The sequence below is a fragment of the Crotalus tigris genome, unplaced genomic scaffold (genome assembly GCF_016545835.1).
Source record: "Crotalus tigris isolate CLP2741 ecotype Arizona unplaced genomic scaffold, ASM1654583v1 scf7180000017741.1442986301:2390832, whole genome shotgun sequence".
Taxonomy (NCBI): Eukaryota; Metazoa; Chordata; class Lepidosauria; order Squamata; family Viperidae; genus Crotalus; species Crotalus tigris.
Window position 1 is genome coordinate 2,050,064 of NW_024096608.1, and position 25,138 is coordinate 2,075,201.

Consider the following 25,138-nt stretch of genomic DNA (forward strand, 5'->3'; position numbering starts at 1 on the left):
CACAAAGGTCATCTCCAAGAATATCACCAGGGGGATGGAAAAGGGAAAGTTAAAATATGCCAAGGTTGGCAGCTGTTCTGTCAGGAATTTCAGGCTTGTTTTGGTTGCAAAGCGCTCTCCTGGGTATAACAGCCATAGAGCATTTATCAAGCACACAACAATGGAGGCCTGATTTATACCGTTTGGTGGGTTTGTTCCAGCATTCAGTCAAGCTTTCCTTTAATTAATTTTTTTTACAAGGTGCTTTTCCAAAATGAAGGAGAAGGAATTGCTTGTACTGTTTAATCAAGCTTTGGAACGCATTCAGGGCCTGAGAAATAATTCTCCACTGAAGGAGGAACATTTCAAGATCGATGAGAAGATCTGAAGGTTCAGGATGGGGCTGACTCAACTCTTCAAAGTTCTTGAGCCACCTTGCTTTGAAGGAGCTAAGAAACTCAACGATCCTCAGAAGTTTGAACTGGCAAACTCATTAACCCCTAGGCCTAGACTAAGTAATGTAACAGTGGTGAAAATGGAACTGGCCTCTGTTTTCTCCTCTCTGACAATTAAATGGCTTTTCCTGATCCAACATGCTTCTTTGCAGTAAAGTTGACCTCCTGGTGGCTTTATGGAATGGGCAATCAAATGGAATCATCTTCCTGGATGTTTTGGACATCTAAAATAGCCAACAGTCCTGATGTTTCTGGATGTTTCTGATCCAAATACCAAAAGGCTTGAGAAGGACCAGAAGCTTACACTTGAAAAATTCAGGAATGACTCTCCTAAGAGGTGTGAATCTGAAACTCAGCCTGAAGAAATATCCATTGCCTTTGGAGAATCTTCTTATTACATACTGTCATTCTAAGACAATACTTTGTACGAAAACCAGACTGAGGAAGATATTAAATGAGCAGTATAAGAATGGACGTCTTCACACCATGTAGAATGAACTTAGGAGCTTTTTGTCACAGCTTGTCACAGAGCTGTGGCCTTGAGATCTTTATTTATTTGAAATATTTATATACCAGCTGCCTGCAGTTTGTCTTCAGACAGCGTACGGCATACTTGAATACAATGAAATGTGATTTAACAACTTGAAAAACCATTTTCATAAAAGCGGCCATAATTACTTTGACTGAAACCCCATGGGCTCTGAGACGCCAAGACAGGGGGAAAAAAAATACCCTACAAATCTTCCTAGTTGTCATTGCACTTGCTGTCTTAAAGTTGAGAGGTAGGAAAATTGGATTGGAAGGTGAGTTCTCCTTTGGGTAATCTTTGTAGAGATACCAAGTTGGCTGTGGCCAAATCAAGAGGCAACTCTTGCTAGGACTTTGGCCAAGATCTGTCTGACAAAGAGCCTTGCATCAGAAAACTCCACTGCGCTACCAGAATCATTTCTCCAACCTTCTCTCCACAACTCATCTCCAAGACGGTTTCAAGATTCTTGCATTCTTTCTACTTGTTTAATAACCTTTTGTTTTTCCACAAGTTATCAGAAGTCTCAGCAAGCCTGTTCTGCATCTGACCTGTTGCTTGACTGTTCCAAGATACAAGAATCCCTAAATACCTTAATAATAATAATAATAATAGCAATCTACTACTACTGCACTACTACTACTACTACTACTACTACTACTAATGTTTAAAAAAGGAACCCTTGCATTGCTGAAAACTGCCAATAAAATTCTACAACCAACCATTCCTGGTTGTGTTTCTTTGAACTTTACCAGGTAGCTTCTGTCTATTGTGAGGTTCTCCTGGAGAGGTGCGGACGTGTGTTCTCAGCCGTCCTTGCTCACACCCACCTTTGTCCTCTTACGCCTGCTTGATTCTTCTAACTGGGCTTTAATTAACCAGCCCGCACGAACGGTAAGCTGCAGCAGTAGGAAACTTGGACCAGAGATTTTCCCTACTCCGAGCAGTTGCCTTAGACTGCTGGAGGTCAGCAAACTTCTTTGATCAGAGTTGTCAGTCAGTTCCTCCTTTTGCTGTGCAGCTGCAGGCCAAACTTCACTCCTTTCACATTCAAGAAATCATGTTGAAGCTACATTTTCTACATAATAAGCTACATTTTCACCAGCCCTGAAACTTTTGTCCCATTTTCTCCAGCTGAATGACCCATGGATTAAATTATTCTACTTTGAAACACATGCTAAGACCCAGCTCTTCAGAGAAGGCCTAAAGATGGGAACTAGAAGATGAGGATGACCACCAACTGATGGACTCAGTTACAATGGCAATCGGGGCCCTATTGGGAAACCTGAAAGACCAGGTTAAGACCAGAATTTCTAGAGAAAATCTAGGTGGTCACCATCCATCATCCAGCCATTCATCATCCATCATCCGTCATCCATCCATCGTCCATCCATCCATCCATCCATCCATCATCTATCCATCCATCCATCCATCGCTAGCAATGGACTTTGAGGAACAAACTCAAAAGCTGGCTCCACCTGTTTCTTTGCACAACTTAAGCATACCAGAAAAAAAATTAAGAACTATTTTCCCCCAATAACTTCTTTTTCTGCCCCATATTATTGTGTAGCAGCACAAGAGACCTGCAGCATGCAGACAATTCAGCATGTTGGCTGAGGAATTCTGGGAGTTGAAGTCCACAAGTCATAAAAGGGCCAAGTTTGAAGACCCTTGCTCTAGGGTCTAACCCAGGCGTCTTCAAACTTGGTCCTTTTATGACTTGTGGACTTCAACTCCCAGAATTCCTCAGCCAGCACAGTTGAAGTCCACAAGTCATAAAAGGGCCAAGTTTGAAGACCCCTGGCCTAACCAAATTCAGCTGAGGTCCTATGGATGCTGCCACATAGCTTGCTTAAAATCAGAGAGAGAAAAACATCCTTCCTGTTGGAGAAAAGATTATAATTGCTAACTCCTCTGCGAAGCTGTAGAGTAGAACTCTCCAACCTTGGCCACTTTAAGACTTGTGGACTTCAAACATGGCTGGCTGGGGAATTCTGGGAGTTGAAGTCCACAAGTCTTAAAATTGTCAAATTTGGGAAACACTGCTGTAGAGTTGCAGGCAATTACTCCCTGATTGGGGACACCTGCTTTAGAGACAGAATTGGATTTCTTTCTTTCTACCTTTAGGTATCCAGAGGAAAGATCGGATCCTGAGCGGACAGTAGTAAGTTAGATGATTCAAGAAGGTGGACCAAGTGCAGACCATTCATTTTAGGTTCTTTGGGCCCAGCTTAAACCAGAAGTAACTAATTTCCCATGCAAATTTGTCACAAGTAACTTTAGCAATGTTTGCTAAAAAGAAAGGGTCCCCCCCCCCATTAAGCTATGTACATTTTGGAGGGACCTAATGCTGTTACTTACTTCACAGACCAAAGTATAGTGTAAACATAACTTCTATGCTCTGGGAAACCCAAAAAAAGATCATGTGACTCATTTTATTGCAATATTCGCTTTATTGTGGTGGTCTGGAACTACATCTGCAATATTTCCGAGGTATGCCTGTAACCTTTCCAGATACCTTGGGTGGAGAAATGCCTGTGGCAGATATTATTTTCCTTCACTATGGCGAGGGGGGGGGAGCGAGGGAGGGAAAGAGAGAGAGAACTGAAAAGTAATATTCTTGTGGGTCTCACACACAGGGCTGGGAGATTCTTAACATTTGCAGAGGTAGAATTCCTCTTTCTTTCCTTCTTTCCTTCTTTCCTTCCTTCCTTCCTTCCTTCCTTCCTTCCTTCCTTCCTTCCTTCCTTCCTTCCTTCCTTCTTTCTTTCTTTCTTTCCTTCCTTTCTTCCTTCCTTCCTCCCCTTCCCCTCCCCCCTCCCCTCTCCCTTTCCCTTTCCCTTCCCTTTCCCCTTCTCCTTCCTCCCTCCCTCCCTTCTCCCTTCCTTCCTTCCTTCCTTCTTTCCTTCCTTCCTTCCTCCCCTTCCCCTTCCTTCCTCCCTCCCTCCCTTCCCCTTCCCCTTCACCTCCCCCTCTCCCTTTCCCTTTCCCTTCCCTTTCCCCTTCCCCTCCCTTCCTCCCTTCTCCTCCCTCCCTCCCTTCCTTCCTCCCTCCCTCCCTCCCTCCCTCCCTCCCTCCCTTCCTTCCTTCCTTCCATACCTAATCCTCTTTCCTTCTTCTACTTCCCCCTCAACAACCCTGTGAGGCAGGTTGGGCTGAGAGAGATGGGCTGTCCAAGGTCACCCATCCAGCTTTCATGCCAAAGAAAAGACTAGAACTCACCGTCTCCCAGTTTCTCGTTTGGAGCCTCTATCACTAGGCCCCTCTCGGCATACTTTGTTTGTATCTGGGTCTCAGGGCTGTAATAAATGGATTTGAATGAATGATAATAAAACAAAGACCCCAGTTCAGCACAAGCCCGTTGGCAATAAGAACAGAAGCAACTTTTAGGGTAGAAAATAGCGTAGCTAGAGAAGGGGTTTGGACGAGAAGACCTTCAAGGACCCTTCCAACTCTGTTGTTCTATATTCCGAACAACCTAGTCAGCCCAGACAAATCTCCCAACACCTGCATGGACCTGTTTTGGGTTTCCTAGAAGACTTCCAGGACGTTCTTGCCCACAAGGACCGCCAGGTGGCACTCAGAGCATCATGGAAGAAGCTCTTAAATTTTCCCTGCCTTCTGACAGCTTCGCCTCATTTTTCTCCACTCGGCGGCAACCGACTAGCCGGACCCAGAAGTGCTGAGGAAGGAAGGAAGGAAGCTCGCATGATCCTGTAGGACCTGCCCGGATCTTGGCTAGAGGGCAGCCCAGCTTGGTCTCCCATCATCCAGATGTGAGTCTTTGGGACACCGAAGAAGCTTCAGAAAGTGGCAAGGTAAAAAAAAAAAAAAAGGAAGGAAGGGAGAAAGGAGCTGGCTGCTTTCCCAGAGATGGCCCGGTAGGACTGAGGACCTGGAAGGATTTCTCCCTTTTGGTTGGCCTTCCACCAGGTATTTAGCCTAGAGGCATCCCTTCTGAAACCTGGATTTTGGGGAGGGTGGGGGCCTTCGACTTGCGTAGACAGAAATGGGCGGAGGGCGAGACTTTTCCACTGCACTGGCAAGGGTTAAAAGCCTTTTGAAGGCAAGCAGGAGCCGCTGGGAAGACATGTGCTTTGCGATGCAGTGTTTGTGTGGGTGTCCAGCCAACAGAGCGAGGGTCGTGTGATTGTTGTTGCTAATTTCAAAGCCTATGGGCTTCATTCTTTTGTGGGTGCCAAGGTGACCTGTTGCAAAATCCTGAGTGTGTTTCCATGGCATGCAAGGGACAAGTTTCAACATATGGGATTGTGGTCCAATTGCACACCCTGGGTGTCTGTGTGCCAGGACACTCGTGCCAGTTTAGGACACCTGCTGGGCAGTTCTAGGATCCTAAATCAAGACAACTTCTCTTCTCTTCTCTTCCCTCCCCTCCTCTCCCCTCCCCTCCCCTTCCCCTCCTCTCCCCTCCCCTCCCCTCCCCTCCCCTCCCCTCCCCTTCCCCTCCCCTCCTCTCCCCTCCCCTCCCATCCCCTCTCCTCTCCTCTCCTCTCCTTTTCCTTCCCTTCCCTTTCCTTCTCTTCCCATTTCTCTCTTCTCTCTTCTCCCTTCTCTCTCCTCTCTCTGTTTTGTCTTCTGGAGCTCCCAGGTCTGTGCACATTCCTTCTTTCTCCTCCTCCTCCTCCTCCTCCTCCTCCTCCTCCTCCTCTTTCTCCCCTCCTCCTCCTCTCCTCCTCCTCCCCCCCCCTCTTCCTCCTCCTCCTCCTCTTGCAGGGGTTTTTCTCTCCTTCTGCAAAAGTTCCCTTCGCCCCCAGCAGTTAGGAGCTTTGCAGCCAGAGCAAGTCAGAAAAATATGTGTGTCAGGTAGGGAGGGAGCAAAGAAGAGAAATCAGTCTTCTCTTTGGCACGGTTCCACCCTTAGCTCTGGAGAATCTGTCTTAGAGACGGGGATGGTGGGGGACGCCAGTTCCAGACAGCAGACAACCGAAATTTCTTCTGCATTTTAACAACACGGGACAAAACCATTGGGGTTTGCTCTTGCTGGGCTAAAGACATGGGATGAGTTTCCAGCAAGTGTTGGCAATGGATGTTAGGCATCCCAAGGTCTGGAGTCTTCTCCATACAGTCAACTGGAGTTGAAGTTTCATGAAGACTTTTCTATTTTATGGCATTTTCTTCCACTCTGGTCAGAAAAGGTACTCAGGATATGTGGTACAACACCCTTCTGAGGTAGGTTAGATAAGAAAGAGCAACTTAGACTGAGTTCCTGTTGAACTGTGGAGCTCAGATAAGAATCTAGCCTGGTTTTCTGGTGGGTTTCAAAAAGCGTTGAGGGTTGAATCTCGACTGCTATGGTTTAGGGACAACTATGGCATTTTTAGAAAAAGGGGAGAGAGAGAGAGAGAGAGAGAGAGAGAGAGAGAGAGAGAGAGAGAGAGAGAGAGAGAGAGAGAGAGAGAGAGAATCTGCCCTCCGTGCTCTCTTCCAGATGGTGTGTTCTGTTGTGGAAATAGCACAGCCTAAAACTGTGTTTTAGTCACGCAGCAAGAGGAAGAAACCCATTTGCCTACAGGGGTAACCAACAAAAGATGATAATCTGATTGCTGCAAATTGTTGGGGGTTGAAATGGAGGCCGACACAAAAATGCTCTTGTTTCTGGAACTCCATCCAAACAACAGCTGAAAATGGGCATTTTAATCCTTGCTAAGAATCTCTAAACACAACCACACCTATCTTGCAAAATTCATTTGAAATGGTGGCCTGGTTAGTTAGATATGTTTTGAAAGAAAGAAAGAAAGAAAGAAAGAAAGAAAGAAAGAAAGAAAGAAAGAAAGAAAGAAAGAAAGAGAGAGAAATGGAGGGAGGGAGGAAGAAAGAAAGAAAAAGAAAGAAAGAAAGAAGGAAAGGGAGGGAGAAAGAAAAAGAAAGAAAGAGAGAGAGAGAGGGAGGGAGGAAGAGAAAGAAAGAAAGAAAGAAAGAAAGAAAAAGAGAGAGGGAGAAAGAAAGAAAGAAAGGGAGGGAGAAAGAAAAAGAAAGAAAGAGAGAGAGAGAGGGAGGGAGGAAGAGAAAGAAAGAAAGAAAGAAAGAAAGAAAGAAAGAAAAAAAAAGAGAGAGGGAGAAAGAAAGAAAGAAAGAAAGAAAGAAGGAAAGAAAGAAAGAAAAAGTGGTTTCTGCTAAATCCTTTGTTGAGCCCTGAACAGCTTAAAACCATGCATGAACCAGGGACAGGAAGTTCTCGTCTCATAGCAGTTCATTTAGTGACGGTTCAAAGTTACAAAGGCACTGGAAATAATGACTTATGTCCATGTTTCACACTTACGACCATTGCAGCCTCACCGTCACCTGATCAAAATTCAGACGCTTGGCAACCGACTCATATTTACGACGGTCGCAGTGTCCCAATGGGTCATGGGATCCCCTTTTGCGACCTTCTGACAGGCAAAGTCAATGGGGAAGCTGGATTCACTTAACCACTGAGGTAAGAAAGGTCATAAACTGGGGCAAAATTCACTTCTCGCTTAGCCACAGAACGTTTGGGCTCAGTTGTGGCCGTAAGGCGAGGACTACCTGCCTACCTGTCTTTGTGTGTCAGAGAGAATATTGGGGGAAAAAGAAATTTGGTTACTGAGCCGATCAGGAACAATAATAGCGTTAAATGGGTTCTCCTCACGGTTTCTCTCCTTCCCCTCTGCTTTTTTTCTCAACCTCCCTTTTTCATTCTCCTTTACCTGGCCACCTGTACTTTCCATTGTTTTCTTCACCTGCCTGCACTTGAGGTTCACCTCACCTGTGCCACACCTGGAGTCTCGTCTGTCACATGAGGCTGATGATCCAGAGGGTTTTAAGGAGTTTGGAGAAAGCTCACAAGGTCCTGAACTGGACTGTGTGTGTGTGTGTGTGTGTGTGTGTGTGTAGCACTGGTTGTCAAATTGTGAGGAGAACCCATTTAATGCTATTATTGTTTCTGATTGGCTCAATAACTGAATTCCTCCCCCCCCCCGATATTCTCTCTGAGATGCAGCTGAGCCCCAAATTTCTGTGGCTAAGCAAGAAGTGAATTTTGGCCCATTTTCTTGCTGTGACCGTCATAAGGGCGAGGATTGGTCGTGAGTCAACTTTTCTCAGTGCCGTTGGAAGTTCACATGGTTGCTAAACGAACAGCTGGTAAAGTCAGGGATGCCCCTGTGCTCCAAAAATGGAGAGGACCCAGATTATAAACTAATGTTTATAACTATCACTAATGTTTATAATCTCCTTCGGATCACAAGTGTGACTTCTGGGTAACTGTGATAACCACTCCCTGTGTGTGTGGTCCTTTTCCTTTAGCTGCACAACCATTGGAAGGACTGTGGGGATCCTGTGACCTTTTTCCTCTCAGCAGGGGCCTCCCAGATTGAGCAGGTAACCCACACCTGTCCACATCTTGCTTGCTCTGATCACTTCAGGTAGAGCAGGAGACAGAGGACAGCAGAGATGGAGATTGGGACTCTTGTCCTCAATGTTCTCCACAACCCAAATACAGCAGATTCTTACTGTTCCCAAGGAGGCGGGAGACAGCAAAGAGTTGCAGCAAGGATGAAGGAAGGAACGGCCTCATCTCCACCTGGGTTTGAGCTTTCAGAGGTCCATGACAAGTCCTTTGAAATGGGAAGGAAGTCCCTTTGGCTCACCACCTCAGGGCTGGGGCGACTCTAGGGCAGGATGAGCCATTCGCCACATGGCTGGCTCAGGAATTCTGGGAGTTGAAGTCTACATAACAGAATAACAAAATGACAGAGTTGGAAGGGATCTTGGTGGCCTTCTAATCCAACCCCCTGCTCAAGCAGGAGACCCTAGAACATGTCAGACTATCTCTTCTTAAAGGCCTCCAGGGATGGAGACTTATGCAGGCAAGTCCTTCCACTGATTAATTGTTCTATTAGAAAATAGTTCCAGGTTGCTTCTCTCCTTGAATAATTTCCATCCATTGTTTCTTGTCCTGACTTCAGGTGCTTTGGAAAATAAGTCGACCCCCCTCTTCTTTGTGGCAGCCCCTCAGATATTGGAAGGCTGCTATCAAGTCACCCCTAGTCCTTCTTTTCATTAGACTAGACATTCCCAATTCCTGCAACCACTCTTTGTACATTTTCGCCTCCAGGCCCCTAAATTGTCTTTGTTGCTCTTCTCTGCTCTCTTTCTAAAGTCATAATTTATATTTTTTTATATCGTGGTGACCAAAACTGGGTGCAGTATTCCAAGTGTGGTCTTACCAAGGCATTGTAAACACTTCATGTGATCTTGATTCTATCCCTGTGTTAATGCAGCCAAGGACATGCTCGGGAATTCTGGGAGTTGAAGTCCATGGGTCCTAAAGTTGCCATAGTTGGCTTTAACTCAACCTTCTTAGAGCAGTGATTGAGCCATCTTCCTGGCTATGGGTAGATATCCACTTACCCGCTCTCCGCAGAAGAACAACACAAAAGGATGTGTTTGTGTGTGTGAAACACCCTAGCAAATGTCATTGTGAAGCACACCATCCATTCTGCTTCAAAACAGCACACCCAGCCTTTGAACCCACCCAACCATCACGCAAGCCTTTAAAAACCTGGCTCCTATTATATGGGTGATCAGACCTTTAAAAAAAAAAAACACCTCATCAAAACTCTTTGAAAAGAAACACAATTTTGATTGCTGGGTGTAGTTGCGTTCTCTGGTGTGAGTTTGGCTCCGTGTGAGTTAATCAGCTGGGTGAAACCCCCACCTCTTCATGGAGCTACGTTTTGATCCAGAGGGTGGAAGGTTCTGCATGAACAATTGCATGATGCCACTATATGCCTATATTTTATGAGTCTGGAGCTCTGAATTGGCCCGAGTGGAAGGTTAGAGAAAGTTGAGTTCCAACTTTCAGGAAGGAGGAAGCAATTATTGAGAGAGGGAAAGAGAATGGAAGATTGTTATTTGTTTATTAGATGTATATCCTGCCTCTCTTTCATGCAGCCTCGAGGCAGCATTGGTTTTAGTCTGAATTCTCATGGAGATGTCATCTTCTTGCATCTCAGAGATTGCTTTAATCCCTGGCAGGAGCATAACATTTCTTTCTTCAATTCCCCCCCCCCCCCAATCTAGGGATCAATCTTTCAAACTTGCAGACATAATTCTAGATTTGGGGCAGCAGCGTTGGCTGGGGAGGGTAAAAAAATATTCCATCTCTTTCATAGACAGGTCTACTGTCCTGTCTCTCTATCTGCTTCTCTCTCTACCTGCCTGCCTTCCTATCTACCTATCTACTTATCATATCTGTCTGTCTGTCTGTCTGTCTGTCTGTCTGTCTGTCTGTCTGTCTGTCTGTCTGTCTGTCTGTCTATCTATCTATCTATCTATCTATCTATCTATCTATCTATCTATCTATCTATCTATCTATCTTTTTTGAACCCTCGTGGCAGAACATCCAGGCATTGCCACATAGGCCCTCATCTTGAAAGAGGTGCAACTTATTTTTCCCAGAAAGGTACCGGGTGGGCCTTTTTGGCTACACAAAAGAATTTGGGTCGTAAATCATTGGGGGAAAATTAGTCGGTTTCAAAAACAAAACAAACCTGACATTTCTTAGCTGCCTCTACTAGAATTGTCAGTAGCAGCTGGCAAAGTGCACACACTAAGCAGAAAGATAAATACCAAGAAAATTTAGTCTTGGCTTGCCATAGATTTAAGTCAACAAGGCAAAATAAAATAAATTACACAGCACAGACCGATCTGCACTTGAATGAGTTTCGGATATAAATCTCAAGGAAGTGCAGTGGCTTCAGGTTAAAAACTTGAAATAGAGCCATTTTTCCCTCAATATTTGACTCCTCAACATACGACCACAATCAACATTTCCATTGCTAAGCAAAGTGACTGTTAAATGAATCATGTCTGATTTTATCACCTTTTTTAACATGACTCTGGGACGTTGTAACTGTTGTAAACTCACACACCAGTTCCCAAGCACATGAATGTTGATTGCATGACTGTGAGGCTGACTGCAATGGTCATAAGTGTGAGGACTGGTTATAAGTAACATTTTCCAGTGCGGTTGTAATTTCAAATCATTGCTAAACAAATGGTGATCAATTGTGGACTGCTTGTGCCTGCATGTGTACTGTGTGTGCTATTAAAAAAAATCACATCCTGTAATAGATGAACATCTTAATGCAACAATCTTGATAGGTCTTTGGAATTGATAAAAGGGGGAAGTTTTAGACTCCTGCAGGAGGTGGATAGGCTTAACATACAATTGTGGCTTATTCAATGCATTGCAGTTAAATCAGGTTCCAGTTTGATGCATCAGCCTTTCCATATTCTCTTTGCAATTTCAAGCTTATTGGGCTTCCAAGTTACACTTTAGCAGAATGGGCTGAAAAATACCACAGTTCCTTCCTCCCCCAGGTCAGCTTGTCTGCATCTTTGATCCTCGGCCATTGGGACACTGCCCAACGTCCAAGTAAACATTCAGAAGACTTCAGTGAGAAAGGGATCCCAGGCCTATGGAGAACTCCGGATCCAAATTTGGACTCTGTATTCCTGGCATCGTTCTGATGCCGCCCCACCCCCCTCTTGAGTTCAGAGGGGCTTCAAACACTGCTTGGTTGTTTTTAGTCCCTTACAAACCATGTTAGTCTTGGCCAAGTCACAAAATCCAACTTCTGTAGCCGATAATGTCAAATCTGTACAATAAACAGGCTGGAGGCTCTGTGGAGCCGTGTGCAGGGTGGCTTAAGAGATAAGCTCTGGTTTTGCCCGGCATTTTTCAGGTTATCTGATTGGTTGACAGACATGGATCAAGGTTTATCTCAAAGGGATGCTGCTTCAGCAAAATGCCTCCCAGTTAGAACAAATTGCTGGTTGTAAAGCATAAGGCAACCAAGGTGGATAATCTGTAAAAGATTGGGTTGCGTCCTGGCATGAAATGAGACAGATTTTTTTTCCCCCCATTCGTCTGCGTTGTTGCTCTTTGGAATTTTGAAATGCTTTTCTCCAATCTATTGCTAGGATGGGAAGGCTGGTTTTTGCAATTGGGACTGTCTTTTAAAAATGGATTTTCTCCATTGGAAAGGACTGAGTGAAGTTTGGGAATGACCATTGCGGAACCGAGCTGGAATTTTTAACTTTTATTACATGCTTTGGAAAGAGTTGGGTTTTTTGGTGTTTTGGGTTTTTTTGCAGAAAGAAGATGGGTGTGTTACGCTTATTGGTTCCATATAAAATATGTTTGGGAGGAAGATCAGCCCAGATTTATTTTGGAATAAAGAGCAGAGCATAATTTTGGGAAACGTAGCATAGCATTAGCTAAACTTTAGCTAAAAGTAGCTTAAAGTGAGCTAATTATTTGGAAACATGGCATAAAATTAGCTAAATTTGGGAAAATGAGCATAGCATTAGCTGAACTTAGTTTAAAGTTAGCTAATTTGGGAAAATTGGGATAAAAATTAGGTCAATTTGGGAAAATTCTGATAAAAAAGTAGGTAATTTTGGAAAAGTTAGCATACAAACATAGTTTGTTGTTTTGGAAAAATGAGCAAAACTTCACCTTATTAAGAACTGGCCATTGGCCACTAATTGCATAAACCAAATTTCAGTTTAATGGGTCTAGAGTTTATAGTAAAAAAAGTGGGTGATAAATGGGAAATTTGGGTCTCCTAATTTTATGACTCTTTGAAATCTGCATTTAAAGATTGGGGGTGTGTGTGAACATATTTCCAATTTTATTATTATTATTGTATTTTATATCATTTTTTTCTTCTGTTAATTATATATCACAGTCCCCAATGAATATCGAAGTGGTATTTCAACCTTCTTTCATCCTCACAAAAATTCTGAAAAGCTTTGGTTCAAAAATGCCAATGAGTAATGAAACCTAATCTTTGTTTCTCTCTGTCTTTCTTTTTTTTGTTTTGCTTTCCTCAGGATTTTTCTATAATTCCTCCCCCCACCCCCATTTCAACAAATTGGCAACCAACTTTTGGCTCTCCTGCACACCATTTTCGGAGTCAAGAACTATGCTAGACAATTTTAAAGGGTCTTTGAGGTGAGTATTGGCCTCCTTCTCCCACCCACTTGTCCCCCAACTTTCCCAAGATGACTTAATGTGTACAGGTGGTCCTCGACCCACGGCCACAGTTGAGCTCAAAATTTCTTCCTGTTAAGTGAGTTTTGCCCCCATTTTATGGGATATTGATTGCAAAGCATAAATCTTTTTTTTCTTGAGACCTGGTTGTCTTCCTGGGCTTGTTAAAGTAGAACAAAGATAGCCAAGGGGTTTTCAGATCTTTATAAGGAATGTGTGACTCACTAAAAATTCATTTCACTGTCTGGGTTGGTAAGGACAATATTGATGGGCTGGTCGGACTGGTTTTGAATATTATAACTGTTTCAGAGATCTTGTTATACAGGCTGTTGGTGCATTTGGTCCTCACTTATTTAACTGTGAACTTAAATTGGCCAGCACCTTTCAGTGTAAGACAAATTGGCTTATGTTCTTTCTTTGATCCAAATTTTGAGACCAGTTTTCTTCAACCTGGTTGATGTGGTCAGATTTGATTAACACTTGAAAGGGAGATTTCTAGATGGAAGATTAGACTGGGAAGTTAGAACTACATCCGGAAGAAAGCCATGGCAATTCATTTCCATATTATTTCCAGAAAACAATATCGTACATCCATGCCCATGTAGCCGTCAGCCAAAATCAAAGGAGACCTTGACCTCACTGCTTACTCACCCAATTTCTTAAGGACACAGCAAAATCAGATTTACTTTTGGAACCAGGGCGGGAAGGATATGCTCCAAAACTTTAATCTGATTGCAAAACTATGCTGGCTAGAAATGAATGCATTTTTTTAATAGCATTGCTCTTGATTACGTCCAGCTTTTATTCACAAACATTTGGCAGGGACTGACGCCTCCCAGATTGAAAGCCATCCTTGATGTCACTTCTACAAAAATCTTGGCAGTGAAATCCATTCATATTCTGTTCCAAAATATCCTGCCGGTTTTATTTATTTATTTTTTTCCAGTTTCACTTGGCTGTTCAGGCTTCCTGCATTCTAACGTTGCCAGCTTGCAGCAAACCCCCTGTAGAATAGAAAGAATCTATTTTTGCAAAGATGGGGAACAGAAAAAGTAAAAACACATAGGAAGAAGGTACAATTCAGACACGGCAAACGAAGCAAGGAGCCATAAACACAAAGGATGCAAAACATAATTTGACTTGGTGTAAAATAATAATAATGCTTTTTTTTTCCAAACAGCAAATAAGAGAAATAATTGCTAGGTGTGGCAAAGGGAGAGATTTTTAGGAGATAGAATACAAAGTGCCTGTCTCTTTGCTCAAAACAGAAAATCGATAGCAGTTTTGTAAGTTGAGTCTGTTTGACATGCAAAACATAAGCATTGTTTTCCATCTGGGCTTTGCATGTAAACATTTGCATCACACACCCAAGCCAGGACGATTATTATTTTCTTTCAAAAATGGTTAGAGTCAATCAGATTTGTCTATGGACTTTCTCAATCATCCAGGTCATGGTTGTCCCAAAGGTGCTTTCTTTCTCACCCCCCCTCCAAAAGGCAGCTGAACTGTCTTGATTTTTTCCTTGAAAACATTTCGCTTCTCATCCAAGAGGCTTCCTGGATGAGATTTGAAGAAATTTCATGGATGAGAACTGAAATGTTTTCAAAGAAAAAAAAACAAAAAAGTCTAGTTGCCTTTTGGGGGGGGGGGAAAGCATCTTTGGGACAACTATCAATCAGATTGTTGGATATTTGAAGGACTTTTAGCTTTGGAATGAAAATGTTTATTCTGTGGGCTCCTTGGTGCTTTCTGTGCTTAGCTGTTTTCATGACCCAACTAGGTAATACCATCAGTGCTATGGGTGTGCACCCTGTGGCCTTCGGGTGGTGGTGGTGGGCAAACCTCAAGGATGGGCCATTTACACATTTAACCAGAAAGTCGTTGTTGGGTTGTCTCCCTCGTGAAGCAGGAAAGTCAATGACGAACTCTTTTGCCCTGCAGGATTCTGAGTTCCCTCGTTGTGTTTGGATTTCAGCTGGTCATTTCACAGGCTCCCATTGAACACAGAAAGGTAAGGGCTGTGTGTCACGCAAGGAACCGACATGTACTGTATAGGAGAGTTTTGCAGCTTTGTGTGCTTTAAGGTCCTCCTAAGACAGTTTGAGCAGCTAGCAATGAGTCCATTCAGTAGCTCTTAAAATGCTGAAATGTTGGCAAAGTTTGCTATACAGCAGGGGTCTTCAAACTTGGCCACTTTCAGACTTGTGGATTTCAACTCCCAGAATTCCTCAGCCAGCGTGCCCGACTGAGGAATTTTGGGAGTTGAAGTCCACAAGTCTTAAATTGGCCAAGTTTGAAGACCCCTGCTCTATAGCTTCACTTTTGGGTGTGCATTGCTTCAAACCTTGACCTTGACAGATTTTCATCCATTGTCCTGACAAGCAGTCCTTGATGTATGACCACAACCAGAGCTCCCATCACCTAGTGATGTGGTCCTTAACTGAGCCATGTCTGATTTTTATGACCGTTTTACTACAGTCATTAAGAAAATCACTGCAGTCATTAAGCAAGTGACGCTGTTGTGATCTGGATTTAGTGTGTTTAGGATATAGTGCCCAGATTAAGCCAAGCTCAGGCTTCAGATGGTGTGTCAATCGAGCTGGTGGCATCTTTGGGAGAAGCAAAGCCAGCATATTTTTTGATCCTGACTTGAAATTCCATTTCAGTTGGAGCAAGAAGCTCAGCTTTTCAGCAACTGGCTGATCTGGCTGCTTAATCCTTATTTGAATGTAACTGTTTCTCTCTCCCTCATCCTTCAGAATCCACCTTTTGTGGGTGAGCAAAAGGCATTTACATCCTGAAGGCACATCAACACCCATGCTGGCTTTCATCTTGGTTGGAGTGGGGTGGGATGGGGAGGAGAGGAGAGGAAAGGAAGCCACGGCCAGGCACTCATGGCTGGGAAACGTAGCTTTTCCTTCAGAGGTTGCTGAGCCTTGTCAGCTCCATTGTTCTGGAAGAATCGGAGCGCCACGCCGAGGCTTTAGCCTTTGTTTTCACTGTTTGGGGTTTTTTTGCACGGGTTAAACAAGGTCACCAGCACTGGAGCAATTTTGACTTTTGAAATGTGTAGAGTCTTGACTTGCTTCCTGTTGCTCAACCAGGCTGATCTCAGTTCCCCACAGCAGATCACAGTTTAAATCAGGTCATTCTTTGGTGGAAAGTGTTTTCCTTTTGATGACCAACTGAGGTAGTTATTTATCCGGTCTTCTTCATATGCAACCAACCATGATGAGAGAACCTAGTTTTGAAGCTCCTATCTCTGCCATTAAATAACCAACAGCAAATAAAACTAAAGAAAGAAAACATGGTCCTGTCTCAAGCTTTGCTAAAGTTCTACCTCTGCTTTGAGTTCCTTCAGACAGAGAGTTTCCCAGGTTCTTCTCAAAAAGATGAAGCCATTAACTCCACCCCATGTTTTGGAATTGGATCTTCCTGCCTGCTCAAATTGCTTAATATTGGCAATCCTTGCTGGTAATTCTATCTAAGAGTGGCATCATCTATAAAAGAGAAGTGACAGGACAAGTATGTTTTACAATGAGATTTCTTACATTCACAGCAATGAAACAGTTTTAAAATCAGCCAAGCACTCTGGAAGAACACATACCAGGCTGGGTTTTGGCCAGGACTGAACTTGATCCATAGAGATATCAACATGTCTTCAGCCAAAAATGGATTGTGATAAACCAGGTTCTTCTCCTGGTCCCGACCCATATGCTTTCTCTTAAGCATAAACCCACACATGGATATTCTTAAGGTTCAGAGGGGTTCATTTTGGGTGGAAGAAATCTTTGTCCACTTTCTACATCTGGTTTGAGTCCAGCCTTCTCTGTGTGCTCCAAAAGAATGAGTTTGGGAGGTGTTTCAAGGTTACAGAAGCATGCAAATCTGGGTGACATTAGTCCAGAGCTGTTTGTCTGCTCGAAGTCCTTTAAGACCCTTCAGATGTGGTAGGGCTGGTGATTTTTTCCAGACATTGCCCAGTTTCACAATCTCTTCTGTCTCATTTGCCCATATGCCTTGTTGATAGTTGCCATATGGTTTGGACAAAACAACCTGAACAGTTTTAGACTTGATAAAGAGGACACCCTTGTTTGAGATATAAGAAGGACTCATATCTCTCCAAATATTCTCTGGATCATCATCCAAAGACAGACATACAGATAGATGGTTAGCTCTATCTATTGAGTAAAATATATTAGAATCTTTGAGTCTAGCTTGGTCAAGAATAACTTTTAGTTATATAACCACCACTGTTGAGGTCTCATTTTGTATTTGGATTCTTGGAATTATTGTGGCTTCTAATTCCATAAATATTCTCTCTTCAAGGGCTCACACACAGCTTCAACAACTATAGGTCATGTTTTGAGATCTCAATCTTGTTTCTTCAAAGTCTAATGGAAATAGCTTTGGAAAGTAAAATGCTTGTTGATGGCTGTCTTTGAATAGAATATTTGAATAAAAGCCAGAGCTAGAACACACGTTTAGGAAAATGGATGAATGCTTTGAGCAATTATCTCACCATTATTTCCTTCTTAGCATATATATGACATGACGTTGACTCGGTGAAGGCATAATTCAGAAATGTAGAAACAAATAGTTAAGAGAGAGTCTATTGGGTGGCAATTAATATTGCTTTTAACTATTATGTTTTGGGGTGGCTGTTATTTTGTTTTTAATGAGAAATCTCCAGCACTGGCAGATAAATAGCCCAAGCTGAATTAATAGGCGTTGATTCAAAATGTGAAAAATGGATTCTAGTTTTGTAGGTCTGCTTAACATTTAACCTCCCTTTCCTGGTTCCTTTCATCACCCTTTAGTTGTGAATCTCATAATTCAGAGACTGGGAAGTCCAGCAGCAGTCACAGAAAATAGCTGCTGAAGGGTGCAACGTCATACAGATTAGTTATTCTGACTGGCCCCCATCCAAACTGGCCTGTAGGCATCAGCAGGTTGCTGTGTATGTGTGGTCTTTTGCTCTTCTAAGTACCACCGATGATCTTTTAGCACAAGAAGGGCCCAGCTGCCTCTTCCCTATCCCCAAAGGAAGAGTCACTCAGGTCTGTACAAAGCCCTTTGGTGATCACCAAAGTCTACCTTTGGAGCTGATGCTTTTCAGACCGTGCTTCCAGCTTGAAAACCCAAAATATCTGGTACTACCTGCCTAGATGTCCCAAATATGCTTTTCTAAAACTTTCTTGGGGTTTTCCTTGAAAATATTTCACTTCTCATCCAAGAAACTTCTTCCATTCTAAAGAAGCTTCTTGGATGAGAAGTGAAGCATTTTCAAGGGAAAAAACCAAGGAACTCCAGTTGCCTTTTGGAAAAGCATCTTTGGGACAACCAGGACGGGATGATTGAGAATCTCCATAGACATTTACCTGCCTAGATATGTGATGCTTAGAACCTTCTTCTGTGTTGGGAAAAGGGTGTTGGGTGAGGAGAGGAAGGTTATTGGCCATTTGGGTTGGCTAATTCCAAATATTCTGCCGGCTGGGGAATTCTGGGAGGTGAAGTCCACATGTCTCAACATTGCCAGGGCTGGACATCCTGGTTTAAAGAGATGCAGATTGGAATTAAGTACGTGGAGTGATGATGGTCTGAAGCACCTTTTTGCGAACCAGTTAGAAGCGGTACACAGCCTTCATCCATTGTGAATACTTCTGTTTTGTCCTTCCTAGCGTTTCTGGCCAAACTTGCTTTATTTTTGTGCCAAAATTTTAATTGATGGGGAAGGAGAACAAGACAGATTTCGAACGGGACATGTGCTAAAGTCACCCAGACTCTTTGTCCCCCTCATTTGATGTCATGACTAATAAATGTGGAGGCGCATTTCAAAATGAAGAAACATCTGGATTGCATTGACAGAAAAATCTGTGTATGCATGTAACAAATAAAGATGACGCTGAATTAGCTTATGTTGTTAGTAAATTTTTGACAAATCCTACCCTCTTGTCGGGGTCATTTAAACATGCTCAGTAGTTCCCCTTGAGAACAACTTGGGAGGTGTGGTTTGTGGGAATCCATGATGCCAGAGTGAGGGCTCTGTGTGTTTTTGTGTGTTTGTATTGTGTACTGCTGCTGTGGACCTGTTGCTCGTTGCTGGCAAGCAGAGTTCAAGCTTTTCCTTCTGGATTGTAAAGTGATTCATTCTCCTAATTTCTGAATCTCTCCCAGCTTTGAAACTAAAACTCAGAAAATTCCTTTAACTGATGCAGTTGATTAACTGGGTCACAAAGCGACTCCATAAAATTAGCAGCATCTGTGAGACCAGGAAATCCCACCCCCAGATTCTTCTCTACAGAGGTGGTTGGCTAGATCTTCTAGTGTTTCAGCCAATCCAGCCTCCCTGTGGAAGATCAATTCAGTTCAAGCAGAATTGAGCTGGAGGGGACCTTGGAGGTCTTCTAGTGCAAACCCCCCCCTCCGCTCGAGTGGGAGACCCTCTACCATTTCAAACAAATGGCTGCTCAATCTCCTTTTAAAAACTTCCAGTGTTGGAGCATCCACAACTTCTGGAGGCAAGTTGTTTCACTGATTAATTGTTCTCACTGTCAGGAAATTCCTCCTTAGTTCTAGGTTGCTTCTCTCTTGGATAAGTTACCTTCCGTTGCTTCTTGTCCTGCCTTCAGGTGCTTTGGAAAATAGGTTGGGAACCATTGTGGTAGAGAATTCCAAATTTGAATCACACACGGTGTAAAATAAATTATATTATCTTGACCTAGTCTACTTTGAAAATACGACGTTGCCCCACTAATTTATCTCCTCTGGTTTCCCTTGCAGGTACCCCAAAGGATAAAAGATAGGAATGTTGCCCCAGAAGATGAGAGCGGAGGAATCCCTGGGGTCTGGGGCAGCTGGGGACCTTGGTCAGCTTGCTCCAGAAGCTGCAGTGGTGGAGTGATGGTGCAGATGCGGCCATGTCTTCCAGGATACTACTATGAGAGGACTTCTCACAAGCCTGGGCAGTTCTCTGCTTCAGAGAGGGCACTGGCTCATATCCAGCAACCGCCTCAAGAAGACTCTCTGCCTCCTTTCTCTGGTCACGTCATCTCAGCCATCCGTACATCGGTTCCTCTTCACAGGAATGAGGAACCACCACGGGCTGCTCTCTCCTCTGGAGGAGGCCGCAATGACAGCCATTGGAGCCGAGCCACCTCAAGAGGGAGTGAAGTTCCTCAGTCTCGGAGACGTAGCCCCAAATCAGAAAGAAGGTAGGTCTTCCTTCCTTCCTTCCTTCCTTCCTTCCTTCCTTCCTTCCTTCCTTCCTTCCTTCCTTCCTTCCTTCCTTCCTTCCTTTCCTCCTCCTCCTCCTCCTCCTCCTCCTCCTCCTCCTCCTCCTCCTCTTGTCCTTTTTCACATTCCTGAGTTTAATTGTAAGGTCCATCTTATGCAATAAGAGGTCTTTTGGCCCCTTTATTATGAAACTATTCCCCTCCGACATGCTTCTTAGAGACAAATTTGTTTATTTTTGCTTTTAGCTAGTGAATTTGAAGCTTTTTCTTAAATTCTTTAATTGCAGATATGTATTGACAGACAGCATTTTTCTTAATTTGCTTTCTTTCATTCTTACTATGTAAATTAGTTAGACAAGATGGTATTTCTGTGTAAGGTTACAGATAAATACTTCTGGGAAATTACTACATTTCCTCTGGAGTCAAGATGTGTCGTCTTCCAAATTTAGGTTACAGAACGATTGCAAGATGAGCTTCAGAGCAGTCAAGCGTAGACATGTCCCGTTAAGTGTTATAGCTCTGGGGAGACGACTTGACATCAAACAAGCTCAAATGCAGATGTCTGCATGCTAGGAGCATTAAAATAAAACCTCTCCCCCACCCCTGCCAAAGTTAAAACAGAAGCAACAGCTCACATGGAACAAATAATGGTAAATAAGGACTCTTCCTCATTCTTGGAAGGAGAATTTATACTTTCTTTTCTTCTAAACATTTTTCCCATTCCTTCTTCAAAAATCTCCCTGGCAACTTGATAAAAAGGGGTTTCAGTGGGGCCACAGATGGTCAGCTGGGCCCTGTGCAATCGACTGCATTTTGTTGTCTCTTCTACGATCAGGTTCTACATCTCTCCTGTATCTTTGTCTCTTGTCTGTGCCTCTACTTCCTGTATACCTCTCTTCTCTGTCTCTAAAACTATACCTAAGCCTAAGCTTAAACCTAACTCTACCTCTATAGTAAATAAGTATTTTATAACCTGCCACACACACTGTGGCTGCCATTGGTCAACAGACAAATCCCTTCCTGGCTTCATGAGCAAAACCACAACATCCAGTCACAATTTTAGATATTCTGCAAAGACACAGATATGCGCCTTTGGACACAGGATTCCTTGAGTGATCTGTTCTATATACTGTATGCTATTTCCACCCTGATAAGGACTAGCCTCTATTTTGTGCAAGGATGAATAAAACCAGGAACCTCTGGCATGGGATCAGCCTTGCCCGAATATTCCCCCCAAACTGATCTCTGACCGCTGAGTCGTATAAAATCCCTTCCCAGCTTTGGTCCACGTGTCATTAAAGCAGGACATCTCTCTTTTGGGAAGCGGCTCCATTCTCTTTTGCTGTCCCCAATGCTGTGGAGCTTCGCTTGAGGCTGGCTGCCCTTTTGCTTCAGCCCAGTGAGGTCTGGATTTAGCAATTGTGGGATCCCCGTGGAACAGGGAACAGCTGTCGGTTTGGAGGTGGAGAATCTCTCCTTCGGGGAATTTCCTGTGTGCATTTCTTACAGCTGCGCCGTCGACGTAACTTCAAACTAGGCTGCAAAACCCAGGCCTTTCAATCATTGCTCTGGGTTTATTGTTAAAAGGGCCTTCAAAATGACCCTTCAATCCAGCTGACCCTCCTGGGGAGGACGATATTCAGCAGCTTCATTGGAAACAGGCAAAGAGAGAATTGGAAAGGGGGAAAAGATTAGAACATAAATGAAGTGAAATGAAAAGGTTTTTAATGCGATAAGCACAATTTATGTTTGACTTTTTTTTTTTTGCAAGAACTTCCAGGAGATAAAGTAAATAGTTGGTGGATACGACTAGGAAAAAAAAAAGGCAAAATGTTGTTCGCTGAGTGTTTTTTTAGAGAGTGTCTCCAGCTGGAAAACACTGCCAGGATGTTTTCAACTTAATTCTAAGGTTAGGGTTAGGGTTAGGGTTAGAGTTTATTTATTTAGAATATTAACACTGTCACCCATTTTAAAACCTGAATTGGGTGGCTCACAACCGTAATATAAAACAATATTGATCAGTTGGGAAGCTTTGCTGATAGTTTGTTTCTCCTTCTCTTTTTCTCCTCGAAGCTAAGGAAGATATCGAAGAAACTGGAAAGTAAAGATGTATCTGGAGGAGAGCCAGATAGTTTTGGCGAGCTGTGTAAACATTTCCCAAAGTCACAAAATGTTTGTACCAGTCAGTAGGAAGGACTAGAAATGGCTTTGGTGGTGCTAAGCTGTTGAGCTGGTGCCCAAATGTGGGCATCAAGTAAGAGTTGCTGGGCACTGTTTAAGGCTTTTAAAGCACTTTATGGCTAAGGACCAGGTAGTGAAGGATCTTCTTTCTCTAAATTTGCTTGTCCATAGCATGTCCTCTTGACACTTCTTCTAGAAGTTGGAGGAAAGATGGATAACTGTTAATTAAGGTCTTCCTAGATGGACTTTTGTTATTTTGGTGCAGACACACCAACCGAGATTTTTTTGAGGTATTTTATGGAAAATTAACACAAATACTATAATCAAGAGAGGGCGAATGGTTACATCACCAGGAAGGAATGGAATTACAAGGATAAGTTAAAAAAAGAGTTAACCTGGAAAGCTAGCTATGGTCTATTGCAGGGGTTCGCGACCCCCAACCAGTCGTAAGTCGAGGACTACTCAACCGGTCGTAAGTTGAGGACTACTCAACTGGTGCAGCACCGTTTGCAGAATGGAACTTTTGGCGGGCTCAGCAGGGCAGAGACAGCCTGGACAATTCCTATGGGCTTTTGAAAGCCAATAGAATTAGACTCTATTCAAGAGGGAGTAGCACAGCTAAGGAAAAGGGGGAAAAAATGGTGGACTGCGTTGTTTGGCGACCTCTGTGAAATGGTCGTTTGACCCCAAATGGGGTCCCGACCCACAGGTTGAGAACCACTGGTCTATTGGGAAAGGGTCATAATCCCTCGTGGCAGACAATTCAGTAAGACCCAGGACGTTTGGGCAGTTTGCACTGAAGGAGATGTCTCAGGTTGTATCTGATGCATCATTGCTCTGAAACATCTTCCAACATCTAGAGCAGTGGCTATGGCAGGAACTGTAGATGTTTTGCCTCTCAATTAAATCTGAGCCAAGGGCTCCACCAAACATTATATTTTTTTCAGAGGCAACACATCTCCTGCAAGCTGCTTCCACTTCTCCATGAGTAACAGATGACTTTTCGAAGGAAAAATGCACCTCTGGCATTCTTCCAGGGCTAACTTCTGAAAAAGCCAGCTTGATAAATAATACTCCAAAGCACACAGGCATAGGGAATTGGTCCTGGATATTGCAGATGTGAACCTGTGAAACCCAGCACGCAAAAACACAGGGTCAGATTTGACCCATAACTATTGGCCTGTGTCCGTGTAGTAAATGAAAGGATGGGGAGATGGTCTCCTCCCACATCATGTCATTAAGATGTTTGTCCTGGAAGAAGGATTTACTACTGCCCTCACCTGTCACGTAGAAGGTCACTACCAGTACTAGCACTTTGTCTTTTGGTGGTTATAGGAGCTCTGGGTCCATTATCAGCCAAGAGGGCTGGGGCAGGCTTTGCATTTGACTTCCCTTTGGAGAGGAAAAAATAAGGCAATTGTCAGAGAGATTTATGGGAGGCTAATGAGCTGGGTGGGTGACTTAGTCTTAAAAAAAGCAGCCTACGTTGACAGGAATTAAGTCTCTCTCCCTTGCTAATGAAAAATATTAATGGGAAGAGTTGGGCAACAGTTTATCAAAGATATTTTTTTTATATTCTGAAAAGGGTGGAGAGGCCAGAGGAAAAAATTGTACCAAGGAAGGGATCCGGGAACTAGCAAGTTCTCCGTTGGCTGGAATTTAGATTTCCTTCCTGCCAATCTAGCTTGTTCTGCTGTGAAGTTCATGCCTAACTTCTTGCCTGGGCCTTGCACGCAGGTTCAGACCTTCTGGGTTACCCAAACTGGCTTATGGGAAGTTGAAAACAAAATCTCACACAGAGAAGGCAGCTAGCTTAAGAAAGTTGGCCTACTGTTGGAAGCATGGATGTAAAATTGGGGAAGAAATGACAGACAGAAAGAGTGGGTGTGTTTTTCTGTCCTCTCCCTTCATGAATTAAACCTAGTTGGGGGTCTTCAGCCCCCATTTTCTGTGTGTTTTTCCCGCTTTCATAGAGCAAGATCTGCATAACCGTTGATTAACAGTTGTGGTCATGGAGAGGGCTTCAGTAGCTGGGAGGAAAATGAATCTCAAGGCTGAATGTGGTTTGGGGGTGTCAGATGGCTCAACCCCCCCTCCCCAGAATGAGGGAACAAGATGAGGGTCTGAGGTTTTTGTAATTGTTCTGAAGGGAGTTGAAATTCCTCCACACCCGGGAGGAGCAATGGAGCAAAACGAAACATTGGCTCTAGATGCCTATCTGCTCAATTCACATTAGACAAAATGTTCCTGCTAATTTACACCATGGATAAAGAGAACAGTAGTAGCTGGGGGAGGGAGTTGTGGAGAGAGGAAACTGGAGTCCATCATATCTGATGGAAAAAATTGATCAAAGGACATTTTCACCCGGCTGGCTGTTAACATAATTGATTTTGCATGGTTGATTTTGACAGCGCCATGATGCTTAAGGTAGATCCTGGCATCAAATAGGCAAAATGAAACCCAGTTCTCTTATTCTTAAAACAACCTCCTTTGCCCCCCCCCCCTTTTTGTTTTGTTTGTGAATGTTGATTCAAATCCTGTGTGACACAGATACACACACAAAAAAACTATTGTGGGATGCACTCAATAGTTGCACTGATGACTGCTGAACTAATCAAATTGTTTTGCGCAAGCTATCTTTATCATTAGGGCTATGTCTTCTTTATGAAATGTGTCCTTCTTTTAGGCAGAGAGAGAACAAGTCTGAAAATATGAA

At 43.4% G+C, this 25,138-nt stretch overlaps 1 protein-coding gene across 4 annotated transcripts in view; it reads left to right on the plus strand.

The window, feature by feature from the left end:
- The first annotated feature begins 4,342 nt into the window (after positions 1-4,342).
- Positions 4,343-25,138, plus strand: part of THSD4 (thrombospondin type 1 domain containing 4) — a 133,985-nt gene continuing 113,189 nt past the window's right edge. For 2 of the 4 annotated variants that reach the window (XR_005556355.1, XM_039340167.1), the window contains exons 1-4: positions 4,360-4,778; positions 12,847-12,967; positions 14,948-15,017; positions 19,790-20,220. Coding sequence is in view for 3 of the 4 variants with exons in the window: in XM_039340167.1 (XP_039196101.1) it covers positions 12,939-12,967; positions 14,948-15,017; positions 19,790-20,220 (530 nt within the window). In the remaining variant the exon portion in view is untranslated. Of the gene's footprint in view, positions 4,779-5,714; positions 6,151-12,846; positions 12,968-14,947; positions 15,018-19,789; positions 20,221-25,138 lie in introns of those variants that run through there. The other 2 variants (XM_039340169.1, XM_039340168.1) reach the window with 2 other exon arrangements.